At 53.2% G+C, this 19884-nt stretch overlaps 1 protein-coding gene across 5 annotated transcripts in view; it reads right to left on the bottom strand.

The window, feature by feature from the left end:
* PLXNA1 (plexin A1) overlaps nucleotides 1-19884 on the bottom strand; it is a 401191-nt gene that overhangs the window by 71461 nt on the left and 309846 nt on the right. For all 5 annotated transcript variants that reach the window (XM_030568426.1, XM_030568425.1, XM_030568430.1 and 2 more), the window contains 4 exons: nucleotides 11523-11619; nucleotides 10959-11149; nucleotides 1466-1617; nucleotides 467-587 (listed from right to left, as the gene is read on the bottom strand). In XM_030568426.1, coding sequence (XP_030424286.1) covers nucleotides 467-587; nucleotides 1466-1617; nucleotides 10959-11149; nucleotides 11523-11619 — 561 coding nt within the window. The remainder of the gene's footprint in view (nucleotides 1-466; nucleotides 588-1465; nucleotides 1618-10958; nucleotides 11150-11522; nucleotides 11620-19884) is intronic.

Below are 19884 nucleotides of genomic sequence, written 5' to 3'. Positions count from 1 at the left end.
CTGCAGAGGTGATTTTAGAGAGGCAGAGCAGTTAGCTGAGATTTGACCAAGACACCCCAACTCTTGACAAGAACCCCATGGGATCTATAGTGACCAGGGCGAGGAACCTGTTTTTATTGTCCAGCTGAAAAATGGTGCTTCCAAGCAGCAAAGTGTCAACTCAGCAAGATGCATTGTGTCTGGAATCACCGGCTCTGCTTCCTGGAGTGTCTGGGTATTCCTAGGTCTCCCATCCAAGTCCAGAGCCAGCCAATCCCTACTTAGCTTGGGAGACCTGACAAGGTCGTAAACCAAGGTGGGCTCTTTGCAGGCTTCAAACTGGGACCATGTCCACCTCTTCTCCCCACTCCCCAGAGATTTGTTTCTATGAGCTCTGGTGCCCCTGGGAGGGAGCGGGATTGGTAACTACAGATCAAAGGGAGGGAGACATGCTGGGAGCCAGAGGGATAATATTGTATAACCTTACCACAAACGTGAAGCTTTTCGGGGATGTGGCCCTGTAGCTGGGGGAGCAGTCCCTGATGCACACCTCCACACGGGCATCGTGGGCTCGGCCTGTGCTGGCGTCTCCGATCTCACACACAATTCTAGGGGAAGCAGGAAGGGAGCTCTCAGCGCATTTGCCATGGTGAGGCTGCTCCACGGAGCTACACATGGATGCCCTGGAGCAGAGGGGCTGGGGAGCCGAGGGCAGGCCGGGCTGGGTGTGCATGTCTCCTGGAAGAGCAACTACCATGACGCTTGACTATAGGACCATGACTAGTTCTGCACAGCTCTTTCCTTGCCACCTCAGCCCTGCATTCTGATGGGCTGTTATAATTCACACAGCCTAGCCCATGGAGACGCAGGAAGTTACAGCTCCCAGAAGTATGTGCTTGGAGGGGAAGGGACAGTCCAGCACTGATCAGCTGTCATTGGAGTAGATCTCATGGCACAAGCTGAAGCCCCTGGCTGCCAAGGAGCTCCATGTGAGCATGAGGACATGTGGAGATCTTCCCCAGAGAGCACGTGTCCTCCTTCACCTCTGTCCACAGCAAGCAGAGCCGCCCACTGGCTCTCTCCCACTGTTCAGGTTAGTCCTTCATTGCCGCCTAGCCCAGGGACAGGCCTGGGGGGGCTCATGGGACCAGAAGAGCTGGGTCGACAGCTCTCCGCTGACCGAGATCACAGCTCTAGGCTAGGAAGGCAGCAGGAGACACTAGGGCCAGTCTAGAACTGGCCAGCGTGGCCTGTGGGCTGGGTGGGTTTGCAGCTCCACAGGCAGTGTCAGAGCCACCTCCCTGCACTGGCTGGGCACGGGCTCTGCCCCTCGCTGCTCCAGCTCAGTGCTCCAGTGTTAACACCAGCTCCCAGCAGCGGGGGTGAGCACTCCCACGCAGAACACGTGAACCCCTCCAACCTGGAGTCACCATCTCTGGCTAGCAGACCAGGGCACCTGACCGCCCCCTGCCAGTTGGGCACTTACTGCTCCGCGCTGATGTACTCGCTCTCGATGGGGGTGCACATCACTCTGCCGACCCGCACTCCCATGCGCACATCCTCAAACTTCAGGCCCAGATTCTCCCCGGTGATGGTCAGACGGGTCCCTCCCTGCCTGGGGCCTGTCTCCGGCGACAGCTGAGAGAGAGCAAAGCAAAGCTTGAATTGGAGGCAGCAAGAGGACAGGGAGAGGGCACTCTGGCCAAGGGTATGAAGGCAAATGCTTTGGGCTATGATAAAGGCCCAGGGGTTCTTACTGTGCACACAGAGCAGAACAACCCCCGCTCCTCTTCACCCCGGGCTCCCCTGAAAGCCCCGCAGACAGTAAGCTGCCTGGCACTTTGGTTATCTGCCTCGGGTGGCGGGGCAGTGGAATTAACCCTGTGCTCCAAGGAATCTGGGTCTTTCAAGGCACTGAGCCACCCCCTCTAACTCACAGGAACTCTGCCCATGCCCATAAGCGCCTGCTGATGCATAAGCACAAACAGTCTGTAGGCCCAGCTGCAGGGACAGCCATGGCTGCATGGGGTGCCAGGCCTTTGGACAGATCAAAACACTCTAGAATCAGGACCACACCCTGGCCAGAGGACCAGCTCCACCACACTCCTGCTGTCCTGGCAAGATCAGCAGAGGCCCCGCCGAGAGGCTGCTGCCCCTATAGGCAATGGACGCTAACCCCTTCCCCACAGGCACCCAGGCCCCTCTCAGCAAACAAAGCCTGAGCTGGCGCCAGCTGGGGAGAGAACGGAGCCCCTGACGTTGAGACAAGCCTCATTTAGCAGGATGATTCCCAATAAAGCAAACAGGTGTGGCCTGACAAAAGCCAGCACGATGACGGATGAGCAGAGAGGCGCAGGCCCACCACTGCTAACAAGGTAATTATGGGCAATTTTACACCAGATTTCACTGGCCCCGGCACTCAGCACACACCTGCAGGCATTAAACAGAATTAATGGGAGCATGCTGTGCTCCCATGCCGGGGGGCTGAGACATTGGGAACATGGAGCCTGGGGAAGGAAAGGCAGGAGAAGGCTGCCACGGCAATTCCCATAGGCAGTGGATTCTTAGAGTGGTGCCAGTGGGGAGCGAGCTGACACGTTAATACAGGGGCAGCACCTTGACCCAAGAGCATACGTCTGACCTTCCCACATCCCAGCAGGGAGCGCTGGGAGAGATCGTGGCGCTGTCCTTGACAGCCCCAGGTTGCTATGGAGAAGGCCTCAATGCCAGAGCCAGCTCCTTCCTTTAAGAGAATTTTCTGTTCAAATTCCTGGCTGGCCCTTTCCTCCCTCCTTGCCCCAAAGCCCATACCAGCTCCCTTTGGGGCTGCTGCAAAGCCAAGCTGGCCTAGCCTATCTGCATTCATGGCAAACCTGGCCTGCTATAACTATGGGTCTTGGCTGCTTTATCAGCTGGGGATATCCCCGTCCTGGTGGTGGGTGTCCATTCGCTAGACACAACTTCTCCCCAGCCAAGAGCCAGGGCAGAGAGGAGCACAGGGAAGGAAGAGAACCAAGCAGTATCCAGCCCTGTCTCAATGCACCCCAGACGTGAGGAACTGCGCCAATCTAGGAGCAATTTCAGTAAGGCAATCTAGTTCCTCGCCACAGCAATAGCCACTGCAGGGTTACTAATCAGCACCTAGCATTCGCACACTGCATCTCATCTTCAAAGTGCTCTGCAAACATCTCCGTGTACAACTAATGATGCTGTTCAGAACAAGTCCTAACTAATCACCCCCGACCGAGGCACAGGCTTGCTTCAGGTCAGCAGTAGAGCTGGTGGCAAAACCCAGGAGTCCTGGTTCCCATTCCTGCACTCTGACTCACAGGCCACGTCGCACGTTAACTCACAGCAGGCTCAGGGCAATCACACGCCGTGAGCCGGAATTTATACGACAGTAAAACTGATTTGGGCTTTGGGGTTTTGCTGTTTGCCTAAATTCAATCCAGCCCTCTGCTAAAGTCCCGGATCAGGACTCATTAAGGCAGCTGCAGCAGGCGATCAGATTTGTTCTCCCCTAAATTGGGCTCCACTGGGGCGGTTGGCGAGAAGCGGCTGTTTGTTCGGCATTTTTAAATTAGTGTTAAAAGCTGCCCCAGCGTGTTAGATTCCTCCTCCTCTGCGGTGAAATTGACAAAGGCCATGCACGGAGGGAGCAACAACCCTGGGAAAGAGATGACACCACTCGCACCGCTGCGCGGGAAGGTCACAGCTAAACAAGGCACATGGGAGCGAGAGCTAGCAGGGAGATCGGAGGCTCTCCCAAACTTCCCACCCCCAAATCCCCACCCACCCCAGCTCCAGCCCTGACAAACAACATTGCTCTTCTGCTAATTGGTTTCACAGGGTCCTTTTACATAAACCAGCAACTGGCTCCTCTGAGCGCAAGAGGAGTGCTTGCTCCTCAGACCTGCCAGCCACAATGGGTGCAGGGACTGCCAGTGGCAGAGAACAGGGCGCAGGCCAGGCCAACTGGCTGGTAAATCGTTCCTAAGGGGACAGCCCCATTCAGTTCCATACTGGGTCCCTTCTCGTACTAAGCACTTACGTGCATGCCAGATCAGAAGGCCCCCGCTCATCAGACAGGCTAGAGAAAGAGGATCTGTTTGCAGAGATGCTGGGAGCACAGAATCACTCACATCCAGTGTCAGGGTCACCATCTCCCAGCTAGGAGACAGCTGTCCCTAGGGAGAGGCTCAGGCTAGACTGGCTGCAGCAGTACAGCATCCCCTCACCTCTTCCCATCACAATGCTGTGTCAACACAAAACAACAGCACGTGACCACACAGGTGGCCAGACGCTGCAACGCAGCATTGCTACATGACTGGGTCCCACAATATCAAACGCGGAGAGGTTCCCCCTGGGATCCCTCTGCCCCATGCTCTGATCCCCGGACCCTGCTTGCATCTTCCTCAGGCTGGATGTCCTCTAAGTGCAGGAGTCACTGAGAGCAGCATGGGTGCTCTCCTGACTGCACTCCCAGTCCCCGAAGACACTTGATTCTAGCTCTGCTTTATATTGTGCAGCTGGTCTGGGTTAAACAATTGCATCATTTCTGCGCACAGGCACGCTCCAGCGTCACTGTGCAGCACCCACAGTTTTGTATAACTGTAGGACCTACAACCAGTGCAGCAGCTGAACACAAAAAAACAGTCACCAATGCCCCCACACCCACCCTCTAACCATAGGCTCGAACAAAGATGAGCACATGCTGCAAGGGCAAATGATGATTGCTCATTGATTTATTTATGCAGGACCTAAAACCAGTGTGGCAATTTCTTAATTTATTTTTAATGATTTAGGGACAGAGAGACTGATATTAGGAGCAGACAGCAGCAGCTAATTGGATGCAGCTTGTAGCCAGCACATGCCATGTCTGATGCATTCAGAGTGAAAGGCAGGAGCCCAAATTCCTCAGTCACTCCCTCAGTCCCTGAGGAAACCCCCCAAAGTCAGGGCCCATGTGTAGAGAGCAGAGAGCCTGTGGGTGCAGTGAGCCCCCTCCCACGAAGGGGAATGTTAAGGGCCAGATTTCAACATGCTCAGCACGCCCACTTGGAGCCAGACTTTCCAAAGCCCCTTATTTAAGTGCTGAACGGGAGCTGAGCTCTTTGGGATCTCTGGCCCAAGTGTGGGTGCAGACTCCTTTTTTAGAATCCTGGCTTCACGGGTTACCCTCTGCCCCGAGACGAGTTCTAGTCTAGGGCTGGCGTATTTTTAAAGCTTCCCAGAACAGCACCGAGACATGTGCTCTTCCCCTGGATTCACACAGTGGAGTTATCTGTACCAAAGATGTTTGATAAGTGGATCCCTGTTAGCCACAGCTGGGTTTCCCATACAGAACATCCCCATCTCTCCCACCTACCCAGCTGAGCCAACACCCCAGCAGCCTGCCATTCCGCAGCCCCACCTGTGAATAGCTTGGCCTGAGGGTTAGGAGCCCTTGTTAGAAGCCCGTCCCTTGGGCGCTCCAGCTCAGTCAGGCATTCAGGCTGTTCTAGAAGCTGTAGCAGCATGTTCTGCTCTGGCAAGAGGGAAGGAGGGAAAGCACCAATCCACTGGCCTGCACGACTGCTGCTCCCACCAAGCAGAAGAACAGGCAGGGGAGAGCCCACTTCCTGCACACAGAGTCCTGGCCCAGATGGCAGACGTGCAGGCAGTAACAGCTGGGTTGGCTGCCATTTAAAGCAATCAGCCCTCGTGGCTTTAAAAGCACTTTCAGGTCTATGACACTGCAGCGTTCCACCTTCCAGACACTTAGAAAATTCATTCCTTGACCTCTCTGATATCACAGGGCTGTCCCCCTTCGAAATTTTAGGCAAAACTAGAGATCCTGAAATGAGAAGCTGACAGGGCAAGTGATGGGCAAGCTTCTTCCTAACATAGCCCTGCCAAGGCATCTCACTTCTCACCTGCAGCGCTCCCTGTATTTCACTCCTGGCTCTCATTCCCTTCTCAGTGTGTCAACTCCATCCTGACCTAGCACCCCCTGTTAGCCCAGCAGCCCCTGGGGCCCACCCACAATATGTCCCCTCCTGCTGCCACTGAAGCCAATGGGAATTCGGCCACTCACTTAGAGGCAGCAGGATCGGGCCCATGTGAGGTCATGTGAGATCAGGGCATGCATCTCTTCATATGCAGAACTGGCTTCAGATAGCTCAAAATAAGGTGACAGCTGGTCTCCTGGATGGCAAACATACCATGAGGAAAGCAGAACTGGGGTCATTTCAGTCCTAAAGTGACTCCCAGGCAAAGAGCAATCTACATAATACAATTCCAGGAACTCGCTGTGTGTCTCACTCTGAAACCTAAAATCTCTGTTGAGTCAGTGTGAAGCGATAGATACAGCTACAGTCATGGCTGAGAGCTCTTTCTGTTTAATCATCACTGGGATGCATGGTCTGCTACCATCCAGTTTTTAAGGTCTCAGCCACTTGGGCTTTTTTACACATATGACTTTATGAATTATGCCCATGTGACAGCAGGACTTTTAGCTACTAGTACATAATCAACACGCTGGCCCTTCCAGCACCTACTAATCCAAGGAGCTCACTACCCTTTAAAGACAGTAACAAAGCTTCCTAACCCTCTTAGGAAGCAGGTCACTATCATTAGCTGCATTTTACACATGGGGAAACTGAGGCACGCCGAGGTCTCAGAACATTTTCAGAAGTGTCTGCTAATTCTGCATGCCTCAGTTATTGGGGCCCCAACATGGGGCTTCATTTGCAGGCATTGTGTGCACCTGCTGTTCCCACTGACTTCAACAGGAGTGACAGGAGCATACTTCCTGAAAATCAGGCCCTGGTTGTCTCGAGCTGGGCACCCAAACACAGGGGTCGCTTTTGAAAATGATGGCCAAGCGGCTCGCCGGCAAAGCCAATGTGACTCCCATTCCTGTGACATCTGAGTTCTCATGCTTGGGCGTCTCCGCACCAGACTGGCCTTGTGTGATTCTAAAATATCAGTTACCAGGTCACCTTATAATAGAGCTGCCAGGCCTTGAAGTGCCCGTCCCTAAAGAGCTATGCTGGGATTCTCCCTGGCTACCACACCCAAGAAGAAGGGGCTCAACTGGAGAGCTCTCAGCACGTTAGCCTGAGCTGGTGGAAAGAGAACAGATGATGAGGTGCATTTCCAGGTCAGGATTTACACAGTGTGTGTGTTTTAGCTGATGAGGAAGGTAGGCGACAGGGAGCAAGGCATGTTTCAACACCCAATGCCCAGAAATGCTCCTTCTCCTATCACTCCGTGCCCTGCCCCCAAGATCATTAAAACTGAGTAGATCTTAAACCCCTCATAGACTTCATAGTCAGGGCCGGCTTTATGAACTGTGGGGCCTGATTCGAATACCTGGCAGCAGTCCTGGACTTTGGCAGGGTGTGTGTGTGTGTGTGTGTGTGTCTGCTCCAGGTCTTCAGCAGAACTTTGGCAATAGGAGATTCGCTCTGGGTCTTCCGCGGCACCAAAGGACCCCCTGCCGCCAAAATGTCACCAAAGACCTGGAGTGCACCCCCTTCCCCCATCGAAGACCCGGAGCGGCCACCACCACCACCCCCCGCCGCCAAAATGCTGCTGAAGACCCGGATCTTTTCCCCCCCACCCCACAGGTGCCGGGTGAGTAAAAAAAAATTTAAAAATTAAAACGACACCTACAGCACAGGGTCCTCTTAGGCGTGGGGCCCTCTTAGACGCGGGATCCAATTCCCAGGAATTCGGGGAATCGGCCTAAAGCCGGCCCTCTTCATAGTCTTTACGTTGTTTGTTTTTCCTTCCTGCACATCCTGCCCAGCCTGAGGCAGAGAAGCTAAGGGGGCCTATTACCTTTTGTAGGCCAAACCCTGCCCTAATGCAAGCAGGTGCATCTCCTGATGACTTCAACAGGAAATGCGCTTGCTTTGGCACTTGATGAATTTGGTCCCCTCTGTCTAATCAGCATCACTTTGTTTTTAGCCAGTTCCAATGTCAGGATCTTAGGTACTAGCTCAAGGCTGTAAGGCTGGAGAATCCAATGCTGCAGAGCAGCCCCTGCTCTCCCCATCCCCCTAAGCAAGCTTTCATTGATGTTTATTAATTTATTAAGGAAGTGTTATTTACTCCTTCTCATAACACAAGAACTAGAGGTCACCAAATGAAATTAATAGGCAGCAGGTTTAGAACAAACCAAAGGAAGTATTTCTTCACACAACACACAGTCAGCCTGTGGAACTCTGCCAGAGGATGTTGTGAAGGCCAAGACTATAACAGGGTTCAAGAAAGAACTAGATAAATTCATGGAGGACAGATAGCCAGGCTGGGCAGGGATAGTATCCCTAGCCTCTGTTTGCCAGAAGCTGGAACGGGCAACAGGGGATGGATCGTCTGATGATTACCTGTTCTGTTCATTCCCTCTGAGGCACCTGGCATTGGCCACTGTCAGAAGACAGGATACTGGGCTAGATGGACCTTCGGTCTGATCCAGGATGGCCATTCTTATGTTCCTATGACCGCTTTAATGTTAGCAGACATTTTGGAAGAGCCATTAAACCTTATGCCTCAGGGTTTAAGCCAATCTCTCTTTGCTGGTGACTAAGAAGTTTCTTGCACCTTCCTCTGAAGCATCTGGTGCTGGGCACAGCTGGAGACAGGACACTGGACCAGATTGCCCCCGATTCAGAGCCAGCACGGCAATTCCTGTGATTTAAACCTTGGCAGCAAGGGGTGATAAGAAAACACTCCTATACCTAGAACACGGGAGTCGGATGAACCCTTTCGTGGGTCATGCACACAGTATGGAACAGTGTGTCTTGTGCTTAGAAATGAGGATGGCATCAGAAGCCCTTCTGCCAAATCCATAGCTGATTCGCTGCAGGACCTTGTCACTTCCCTGTCTTGTGCCTCGGTTTCTTCCTCTGTAAAAGAGGGATAATGGTCCTTATCCCCTTCCATAAAGTGCTTGCAGCTGCAGTCCCTGGGTGGAAGGTGATGAGCCAATCCAGGTCTCAGAGCAGAACGTCTCTCAGGCTCTGCGGCTCAGCCCATCTCTGCTATAGGATGGCTCAATGCTCTTAATCACTAGTATTTTTTATCATTAATTTGAAACAAAATCCCAGTGGATGGGTGACAAGCAGGCATTGTCGGGGCATGGTTCCCACCCACTGCTGTGAATGGCAGACATGTGCCTGCAATGGAATTACACTTCTCAGCAGGGCCAGTGCAATAGTCACCTCAGTGCCAATAACCAGCCCGAGCTGAGCGACTTTGGGGAACAGGAGAGGCACGACTCTCATTTCCAGCCTTCATCTGATAGGACACTGAAACCCAAATAGATTAGATACTGTGCTGAGATTCCGGTAATTAACACCGTCAAGGCCTGCCTGGCCTGGAATCCGTGGGTAAATAGAACACATCAAATAGAATTACCCACCAATCCCTCCTTTAATGCACTTGGAGCCTGGCCCAACAGACATGTTAACATTAATATACACTATCTTATTAACTGAAGGTCATAAAAGCTGTCACAGACCAGAGATGATGAACTACCACTGCCCAGGGGGCAGGGAAGAGGGGGGAAAGAACCCAGACCCATGGCTTGCCTGGGATTCCATACCAGGATCCAAGGAAACCTAGGAATATGTGAGGAAGGTTGGAGCCTCTGGGCGTGAAAGCACCAAGAGAGAGGCTATTAGTCTGCAAAACCGCAGAGAGGGAATAATAAACAAGCAACCCACGATACCAAGGCCATGTTTACACTAATTGGACCATAGTGGCATAGCTACATGCCAGCAGCACGCTGGGATGTAGTACCGCCTGCACCGATGGAAAGGGGTTTTCCATCACTGCAGGAACACCACCTCCCCAAGCTACATCAACAGAAGCATTCGTTCACTGACCCAGCTTTCTCTGCCTCGGGGGTAAGGACAGCATCGCTCAGCGGCTTTTTCACACCCTGGAGCCACACAGCTATGTCAACCTCCATTTCAGGTGCAGCCCAGGCCTAAAAGCCTGCCATCTGAGGAGCTCAAAGAACTAACTAATTATGTGGAATCATTATTACTATTTTACAGAGCAGGGGAACTGAGGCACAGAGCCAGGGTGTGACTTTGCCCAGGATCACACACAAGTCAGTGCCAGAGCCAGGAACAGAATCACGGAGTCCTGGCTCCCAGCCCCTTGCGTTAATCCACTAAACTGCACTTCCCTCTCTGTATAGAAAGATGTGACCTCCCCACCCCCATCGCATGGGAAGGCATGTGCCCCATGGGTGTCAAGAGATCAGCAGCAACAGGTGAGACAGGGAATTCAGGCTTAATGTGTCAGAACAAATGAGGGTAGAGTGACATGAGAGAGCCGGGGAGATCCCAGTCAGGAGAGCAACTAGTGTTGCTGAGAATTCCGCATGGTCACGGGCAAGCATCACCAGAGCAGGCAGGGAGCCAGGGGAATGTGCTCATTGGGGCCAAGCAGGAGAGAGATACAATAGATATGAAAGTGTATATAACTAACTAGGAGAGAGAGGGACTCTGCCTCTGTGCCACCCTCCCCATGTCCCTAGCCCTGAACTCTGCTAGCTCTGGTCTCCTTGACACTCCCTCTGCCTCCTTCTCACACTCTACCCCATTTCTCGAGACACCCCTTGCACCGGTACATCCGCCCTCTGCCTCGCAGTCTCCCTCTCCAAACGCTGAGAAACGCTGTCTGAACAACTGCTCCCTGGAAGATCTTCCCTGCCCGAGAGCTGCTAGCTCTGTATCTCTCTCTCCCTGCTCAGCCATGCTCCTGTATGCTACCCATCTCCTTTAGACTCAAAACTCTTCAGAGGAGGAAGCTGGGCTCCTTAATGATCTGGACAGGCACGTGCACACCAATGGCACTCAATATGCTAGTCCACCACAGCCATGTCCAGTGCTGAACTGCCCCCTGCAATGTATTCTCCAGCACTGCATTCAGCACGTGTGCACACACACAGGCCCGTCTTCCCCCCCTCCCAGACATACCTTGATGATCTTGGGGTCTGTACAGCGGCTGTTGCCATTACTGGCATGCATCCAGCTGTTCTCGTAGGCCGGGCAGTGCTGCCGCAGGGTGCACCTCTTCTCCGTCACGCACCAGCCACACTCGAAGCGCGGATCTGCCTTGAGGCAGAGGCCACAGCTTTCACGCAGAGCCGAGCACTTGTACAGATGAGCTGCAAGGGAAGGCAGAGGGGTGTCAGGTCATCCATGCATTGCTGTTTTTTATGAGGAGGGCACCTGCCCACCTACCCATAAGGACCCGGGCAGAGACCCACCAGCTTATTTAGCACTGGCCAGCCAAATGTCTGACAACGGCTAACACCTCGGGATCTGCGCTGACCAGATGGCCTGGAGTGCGCTGCTTCGCAGAGGACATGCTTCTGGAACAAGCGCATCTTGCTTAAGGGACTGGCTGGCTCAGGGGGCTGGGAATGGGTATGAAGGGCTTTCCCTCTAGGGCGCCGGCTCTAATCAAGCCCCAGCTAGAGGCTGATGGCTGGGAGGCTTGCGAGTGGGCTGTGCAGACAGATCATGTCCCCTGCTTACCCTGGATGTTCTGGGGGTTGTCGATGACAAAGTTTCCATTCCACACCACCGACAGGTTCACGGGCAGGTCGCTGATGTCATTCCCTTCATAGAAATACTGCAAGGGGAGACACAAGAAAGCAGAGACCCTTCGTCAGTGGGGGGAGGGAAGCCAGACGTGTCCTGACGGATGAAGAGAGGTCCAGGAATCTCCCCACTAATGCACTATTCCCTAGTGGGAGCACGGAGAAGGAAAGAGACTTGGCTCAGATGATCCTGGCCATCAGGGATGGGTCTGGCACCGCAGGTGCTTTTGTGCCACAGAGATTGGCGGCTGAGGGACAGGGAGAGAGTGCTCATGCCCAAAGGCCTCGACCAGCAAAGAAAGAAATGTCATACAAACCACGGGTTTCAAACTGGCAACAAGCCCCATTAATCAAAGAGATCCCACAGCCAGCCGGAAACTGTGCCTGCCGGGGAGCAATAAACAGAAACCCCCCAGCACACATGTGCCCCCAGCAGCTAGAAGGGAGGCTGGGGCGACACTGGGGGGCTTTGCTACTTGCTAACGGGGTACTGGGACAGGATTCCTGAGGATCCTGCGGGAATGAGTGGACAGGAGGTGGGGGAGCATGAGAGCCACCTGGGGACACAGAGCTCATAGGCACCTTGCAGCCAGAGCCGATTCCGGCGGGGCCATGCTGTACTGGGTTTGCTTGATGTGGGCACACGAGACCCATTCCCTACTAACTGCTTTTCTCTTGCACCTCCCTGCTGAGGAGCAGCACAGCCATTAGTCAGCTACCCCGGCATGCCCCACCCTTGCCCCAGGGATGGGGGAGGGCAGCTGCTTTCAATAGCACTGTGCCCTACCGCAGCCTCTTCTCTCTCAGGGGGCTTTGGACACTACCATACACCTCTCCTTGCTGCTGTGGAAGGAGCTGAAGGCCAGGACTACCAGCCCCATCTCACAGGTGCAGCGCTGAAGCACAGCGATGAGGGGAGGAGAGGCTAATGAACAGCGTCACAGATCTGGGAGAATTTGATACATTCTCATCACAGTCAGAGACTCCTAGCACCGACTGGGCAACTTCCCGTTCCCTGTGGCTCTTCCAACGTACCTCAGTCCTAAGCAGAGACACCCACTGTTATTCCAGTCCCAACCCCCCTACCGCTCTGCCAATGTTCCACCAGGCTGCCTCTCAGCACCCACTGCCATTCAGATCTCCTGATCCTCCCGCCTCTGCTGACACCCTTCGCTTCTAACTTGCAGTCCCCCCTCCCTGCTATTGCAGGCCTGGGCCTCTTGCTGCTCTAACAACTCATCACAATCCGGACTCAAAACCATCTCAGTGAGGCAGGCAAGCATGCATTAGGGACTAGGGAAAGGCAAACTCGGGAGCACAGAGAGACGACATCTCTCTCTCTGGGAAGAGTCAGGATGGACCCTGCTATCTGCAGCTTCAACACTTGCTCACAAAACAAACCTGTGAGATAGTCTTCACCAGAGCAGCATCAGCACCTGCAGCCCAGAAACGGGGCCATTCTGGGAACACCATGGGGGGAAACTACTTCGATTAATTATCCTTCAGTCCTCATGATACACAGGCTCAGTCTGTGGCCACAGTAAGGAGTGTATTCCCCTGCTGGTCTGTTTAAATGGAACGATTGAGCTGCCCACACCTTGGCAGAGATTGGAGCTGTCTTTCTCCCCTCTGCAGAGCACAAGTGGTGCTGGATTCTACCTTCAGTGAAGCACAACTCCCCCCCCCACCCGCCCATGCCTGGATTGCAAAGCCAAAGGAACTCAAGCCACACTCAAGCTCTGGGGAGGTAAGCAGGGGGCAGTTCAAAGACAAAGAAAGCAGAGATTAGAGCTGCAGCAAACTGCTCCTCCTGCCCCTGGGCCTCCTCCCCACCAACACTGTCTACCTTGCTTCTAACCAGAGCCAAACTCCTGGCAGCCCCATCAGCAGTCCCTCCACAGCCCCTGCACGCAGGCGGAGGATTAATCGATAGGGAGACAGAAAGGCAGTCGGAACCTTCCCTGACAGCTAACGACCTACTCTGGCGAGAGAGTCTCCGCTCCTCTCTGGAGAAAATGACAGGCATGTCAGGAGAGATTAAATGAATGATTCATGGGTTGCTGGAGTTTGTTGAGAGCCACATACATGGCCATGTTGGCGCTCTTTGGCTCAGACCCCACCCCCAACCCCTGCCAGTTACTCTGCTGCCCAGCTTCACAGACTGGGCATGATGATGGCGGTAGCAGGGTAAGTGGCAGCATTGCCCCCTGGTCCATCCCTTCCTTCAACACCAGTTCCGTACTTGGCTCAGAGGAAAGTGAAGTGATTCATTCCCCCTTGCAGCCCTCAGATGGGACTAAACAGATACCAGTACTAGGGGGAGAGGCTTTCTCCTGCCAGGGAGCCAGTAACACCTCTGCACCCCCTTGCCTGAGCTAAATTAATCACCACGTTATATTAGATATGGAACTTTTCATGGAAGAATAGCCGAGCTCGCTACAAATGGGGAACTGAGGCAGAGAGCGCGAGAGAGGCAGGAGGAGGTGAGTCACCTGAGTTCATACAGTGAGTTGGTGGCAGAGTTGGGAATAAAACCCAGGAGTCCTGAGTACCAATCCTGTGCTCCAGCCACTAGGATCCTGCCTCATCTGTGTGAAGCAGCAGCAGGGGGCTGAACTGCAAGCTTGGGTGGCAGCAGCATGAGTCCAGCGGGGACAGAGAAAACCTGGCTCCGTGCAGACAGGAGTCACGCCCCCTTTAGGGCTGGGTATACTGGGGAGTCTGCCAGAGTAGAGGAGTTATTGGGACTCATGCCAGCCTTCAGGGCCAGGCACCATGGGGTCACACAACAGCTGGAGGGCCTGATTTGGGCACTATCTGCCTTTCTACAGATGTGTAAGCTTGTACTCTTCAATGGTAAACGGACCGGTTCCTGTGCTGCTTACTGAGCAGTGGAACTTCCAGGAGACCGGGAAATCCTGCATCCCGCCTGCCCTTCCATGGACACTAAAGACCCTGGAGCACCTCCTATCAGAGATGGATTTCACCCTGCAGTCCTTAGCCATTAGTTCCCCAGTGCAATGTTGTTGTGCACCGGTTGGCCATTGCCCTTCCTCCCAGAGGTGGCTGCATTTCAGTGGTGCTGCATGTACGCCTGTCTGTACAGGTGCACTTTGGGAACTTTCTGGGAGGGAAGGTGCTAAGGGAATAAGATACTAGTAGCCTGTCTACACACCCGAGCACAGTCAAGGGGGTTAGGACTCAGAATGGAACATATGGAGAGAAATATGGCAAGGGGACATTTTTCGTGCTCACATCAGACTGCCTTATTCTGTGTCAGTGCACACCCTGGATAAGCTGCCTCTCGGACCTCAGGCTAGTGACAGCTACCACAGCAGCCCCCCACTAGCTAGCAAGGGGGGAAATTCCTTGGCCTTTCTGGATGGGACCAAGAGCACATGTGGGCAGGCCAGTAACTGTTACCTGGGCTGTGCTGGCCCCCGCAGGAGGCCTGCCCAGGGAAAAGCACGCCTGGTAGTTCAGTGATGGTAGCACAGGATGATCTCAGTGCCAGTGTTTGATCCCTGATCAGTGTAAAATCAGAGGGACATCTGGGCTCCGTGCCCTACATTAATGGGGGTAGGCAGGAGGAATGGCTACTCCCCACGATGTCTCTCTGCCTGGACCAGAGACCAGATTACACCAAGGCCCCTGGCCCGTTACTGGTGCACCCAGAAGAGATGGGGGCCTTTCCTTCCTCTGAACCTCTGCACTGTGGTTACTGAAATGCCTCATCTTTAACCCAGCTGGCGGGCTGAGAAGCTCCCTCAGTGCTCCTCTGGGGATTGGCCAAGAGGGAGCACCACAGTGGAAACCAGCTGCCCCACAAGCCAGAAAGCCCTGCTGGCCCAGCCCTTCCCTCCTTCCCACATGGCGACTCAGGGCAGGAGACGCGCCAGCCCCAATACTGAGTCATATACAGGGCTCTGCTTTACTGGGGCCATTCGCCTCATCTCCAGGCTCCCAAAAGGCTGTAGTGCGTTGCTGAGCAAGAGCCAAATGGATGTCCCAGGAGATGGAGCAAAACAACTCTGCTCCAAAGCCAAGGCAGCAGCAGGAGGTGACACATGCAGCAGTACTTGGGGTCATTCCGACTTCATTACACAACATGCCCCACCAGCCTTGGATATCCCACACCCAGGCCGCACCATAGGTTATAATCCATGCATGGCATACACACATACCCCCACTAGTGAAATGCAGCCACCTCCAGGGTGGAATGCAGCTGCTGCTTGCTCAGTGGTGCAAGGCAGTTTATGACAGGAAGTGAAGAAGAATGACCTATCCAATTGAAATCACCACTGGGCTATTCATTATCATAAACCACCAAGAGCTCTATTTTCCAGCTCAGCTGAAAGCTTCAGTGGAATAGCACTGCCACCATCAACACCCTAGTGATTCACGGCTCCCGCACAGCTGAGCCAGCACCAGCACTACATGAGGTGCTCCTTGACGGTCTCCCATGCAACTCTCCTTGGCACATCGTGGCACATTGAGCTCCTTCCCCACTGGTCCCAAGATGACAGAGCAGAAAGGGGTAGGAGTTCAGAACTTTACAGGTGTATCCTCCTTTCTGTCCTACCTCCACCTCAACAGGTGGGCAGAGCCTGAAGGACCCTCTAAGAGGGACAAACTACATGAACGAGTGGAGACCATCAATCGGCAGCCTCGGGAAGCGGGAGTTGGGGGAGGGGCAACAGAGCAGGATTTAGCTGTGACGAGCAGCATGGCAGCCTAAGTGAAATTGGCATTTTCAATTTGTACTCTGACATGTCTCATTTGGGGCCCTGGCATCTCGGGAAGGCATCCAGCCTGCAGCTGTCCAAAACACTTATTTGCATCTCTCTGCCCCAACTCCTTTTGGAAATGAGTTCCTCCTGGGTGGGGGTGAGGGGATAAGAGAGATGATTAACCCTTCATGCACCAGCCCTGGAGACAGCAACAGGCACATGTGGGAGGCTGGGAGGGGACAGACCCAACAGACTGCGTATCTGCCTCTGGAAGAATAGGCCTCCCCACTCAGCTCAGACTCCCGGAGCGACGACACATGGCCTGGGCAAGGAGGGTGCACTGAAAGGCCGGCGCTGTCTGAGCAGAGCAAAACGCAAGGTGAAATGGGAAGAAATGGCAGGAACGGTCTCCGAGCTGCACACACTGCCAGCCCTCACTCTGCCAAATGAATGAATGATCATGGCCAATGGTGACAGTTCTGCCCTGGTTCTGAAGTTCACTTCAGTCATGTATTATCTTCGCTACTGAGATGAGCTAAAGCCATGCAACTCAGATTTGAATTACAAACACCTCCAGCCCTACAAGAGGTTTGGAGCCAGGGCTTCAGTTCAGCCCTTCATGTAGACCGGAACGGTTGGCTTGAGGTTCAGCTTTCGAGTCCTTTGGAAGGTCAGGAGTACTCACATCAAACCCATCTCTAATTTCTATCACATAGTGTGATGAATCGGGAATCTGTCTGTACAGTCTATGAATTCTGTGTGGTTATGAGCCCTATGTGTCAGTGTCAGGCAAACTCTATTCTGAATGAGCCACCTTTTGTCTTGTCCCTGACCTGTTTGCCTCCAAGCTGGGATGAGGGTCCAAAGGCTGGTGGCAATCAAAGAACAACAGAGGCTAGCTAAGTACCCAGTTCTTTGAAATCTATTCACAGTAGACAGAAGATTGGTCCCTGCCCAGAAGAACTGGTTTAGGAGGTGGGGAAGTCCCCTTGGCAGCAGGCACCTGAAGGGGTTTCTGCTTGTGTAGGAAGCTGTCCTGATGCAGGGGGGCTAAAGGTTTTAAAAAGGCAGAGGCTGGTCTGTTTGGAGGCTATTTTCTCCAGTCCATAAGGGAGAGGCCATTCACCATGTAAGAGCTTGCGTGAAAATGGGACATCCTGCCTGTGCCGAGATGGACCCCCAAAAGCTCACAAGGAAGGGTAAGATAGGAAGTGAGGGCCTTGCGGGTTCAGCTGTGCATTGTTTTGTATGATCTGCACTCTCCTGCACTTGACATGATTAAGGATGGAAGAGCATCAGGCAGTTAGACTGAACAAGTGTATGTGTAGTGGCTGCTTCTCAACTGCAGTGTGCCCCTGGAGCTGAAACTGGAAACCAGATGCTTCACACCTTTGGGGTGGAGTTCTGGGACAGGGTGTGTTTGAGTAAACCAGGAATCTGAAGTGTCAACATAGCACCCAGAGAGGATGGACAGAGGGCTCCAACATTCAGAGAGGGCTGCCACATGGGGTCTCTAGACACCCTCTCAGGGTGCAGACCTTCCAAGTTTGGGGAAGTGGCTGGACTCCATCCAGGCTCCAGGAGCTTGAAACACTCCAGGGAGCCAGAGTGGCAGAGGCTTGGATTCCTGTCCCAGCCATCCTAGTGTGTGGACAGGAAGACAGCTCATGACACGCAGTACAACTTGAAGTACACCATAGTGCCCTGCCAGCATCGCTGAAACGCAGCCCTTTCTGGAATGGAGAGGGGCAGCCCCTGGCACACACCTCAACCTTTTAGTCTAGCGCTCAGTGAAAAGTGCTGTGGAATCATTAATGTCCCCCACAGCAGACAGCACCTGGGTTATTAAGGTCTTGTCTTAAAGACACATGCAGCAAACTGCATGGAATGCAATCCACAGCACTAGCTGAGGTCCACGAGTCACCACTGCCAGGATCCTCGTCTGGAATCCAGGAGTGGGTGTTTCTTCCCACTCCCAAAGCCAGGGACCATGTAAGCCAAGAGACTAACTCCGAGTTCCCTGCACTTCTCTCCAGACCATCCCACCTCCCAAACACAGAGATCACGGAGCACACAGCTTCAGGTCCCTTCCTGAAGCACAAAGCTCACTTAGCAAGCGAATGCTGAGCGGGCCAGAATCCAGAGACTCTGACAACAAAGTGCTACAGCAGGTGTGAGGACACCTCTCCTCGATTTCACGGCACCCCTGCTATGTTCCACTGATGGCATTAGGCCTGGCCACCCTCAGCAGGGCAGCCAGCAGTGCACAGCATAGGAAACACCCTGCTCTGTTCAGAAACAGACCTTAACTATTCCTGCAAGTGGGAAGATATGAGCTGGCAGCCCCAGCTGGTTGTTTCGATGGTCACTTAGCTGGGGAGCCCAGCAGCTCTCGCTGCAGGGAGGGTTACAGAGGGCTGTGAATTATTAAACCCTGTTGTCCAAGATGTTCTTACATGAGCTCTCATCTCTTTCAGCCACTCCAGGGAGCCTCATGGGAAAACAAGTACTCTTTCCTTTGGGCTCAGCTTCTCCTGGGCCAACTTGGCAGTTGCCCGTCTCTCCATGACTCAACCGGAGGGAGGCCAAGCCAGCCTTTTGGTCTTTCCAGAACTGCCGTGAGCATCTCCTTGAATGTTACACATAGGAAGGGAGCCCAACACGTATCCTGAAACCAAGCAGGGGAAGCCAGGGAAAGTGGGTGTGTAGGAAAAGTGGTGAGGAAAGCAGCCAGCAAATCTTCTCCCAGGCCAGGAGTCTGACACCACAAGCTAGTGTTACACAAACACAGCCAAAACCTCCCTCCTGCTTACACCTGGCTTTTTCTTTTTACACCCTTACCCATCTTAGGAGCTGGAAAATCCCTTCTCATTTCTTCCAGGGTCTGCCCTCTTTGGAGTTGACCTACATTAGCAATTTAATCAGGGCAACAAGCTTAGGGTGACCAGACAGCAAGTGTGAAAAATCAGGATGAGGGTGGGGGGTAATAGGCTTCTATATAAGAAAAAGCTTCAAATATCGGGACTGTCCCTATAAAATCAGGACATCTGGTCACCCTAAATGGGCTGGACGTGAGCTCGCAGGCCAGCTGTGGGTTTGGTATCCATGATTCTAGGGTTCCCCTCCCTGTCAAAAAACAATCCCCACAACCATGTTCTCAGGGATTGCTCTTTACCTTTGTGTGTAAATTACTTCCATGTTTGTGCACCAGGGTCAGTGCCAATGTCAGCAGAGCTCTAGGAATCCAACAGGTCTGAACAGATACTGTTGTGACAGATGTTTCGATACTACGGTGACAGGCACCAGAGAAAATCCTCTAGTTAGAATAGGGCCTTGTTCTCCATTGCCTTGCACCATCACTTAGGCCTGTGCAAAGTGAATGTACAACACACCCATTTTGATCAGGTATTGCATATGTAAAGGACATGAGGTAATAGGCAGGGGAGAATCAGGCCATAGGTTTAGAGGCATTTGATAGGAGGTTCACTGCTGTTAAAGGTAAATGGAAAAAAAAAATTTTTTTAATTAATGCAGAATCTGAATCAGATGGCAGATGCCCATGAGGAG

The sequence above is a fragment of the Gopherus evgoodei genome, chromosome 7 (genome assembly GCF_007399415.2).
Source record: "Gopherus evgoodei ecotype Sinaloan lineage chromosome 7, rGopEvg1_v1.p, whole genome shotgun sequence".
NCBI lineage: Eukaryota > Metazoa > Chordata > Testudines > Testudinidae > Gopherus > Gopherus evgoodei.
Note: the sequence above shows the minus strand (reverse complement) of the source record. Positions and strands in the feature narration are given on the sequence as shown.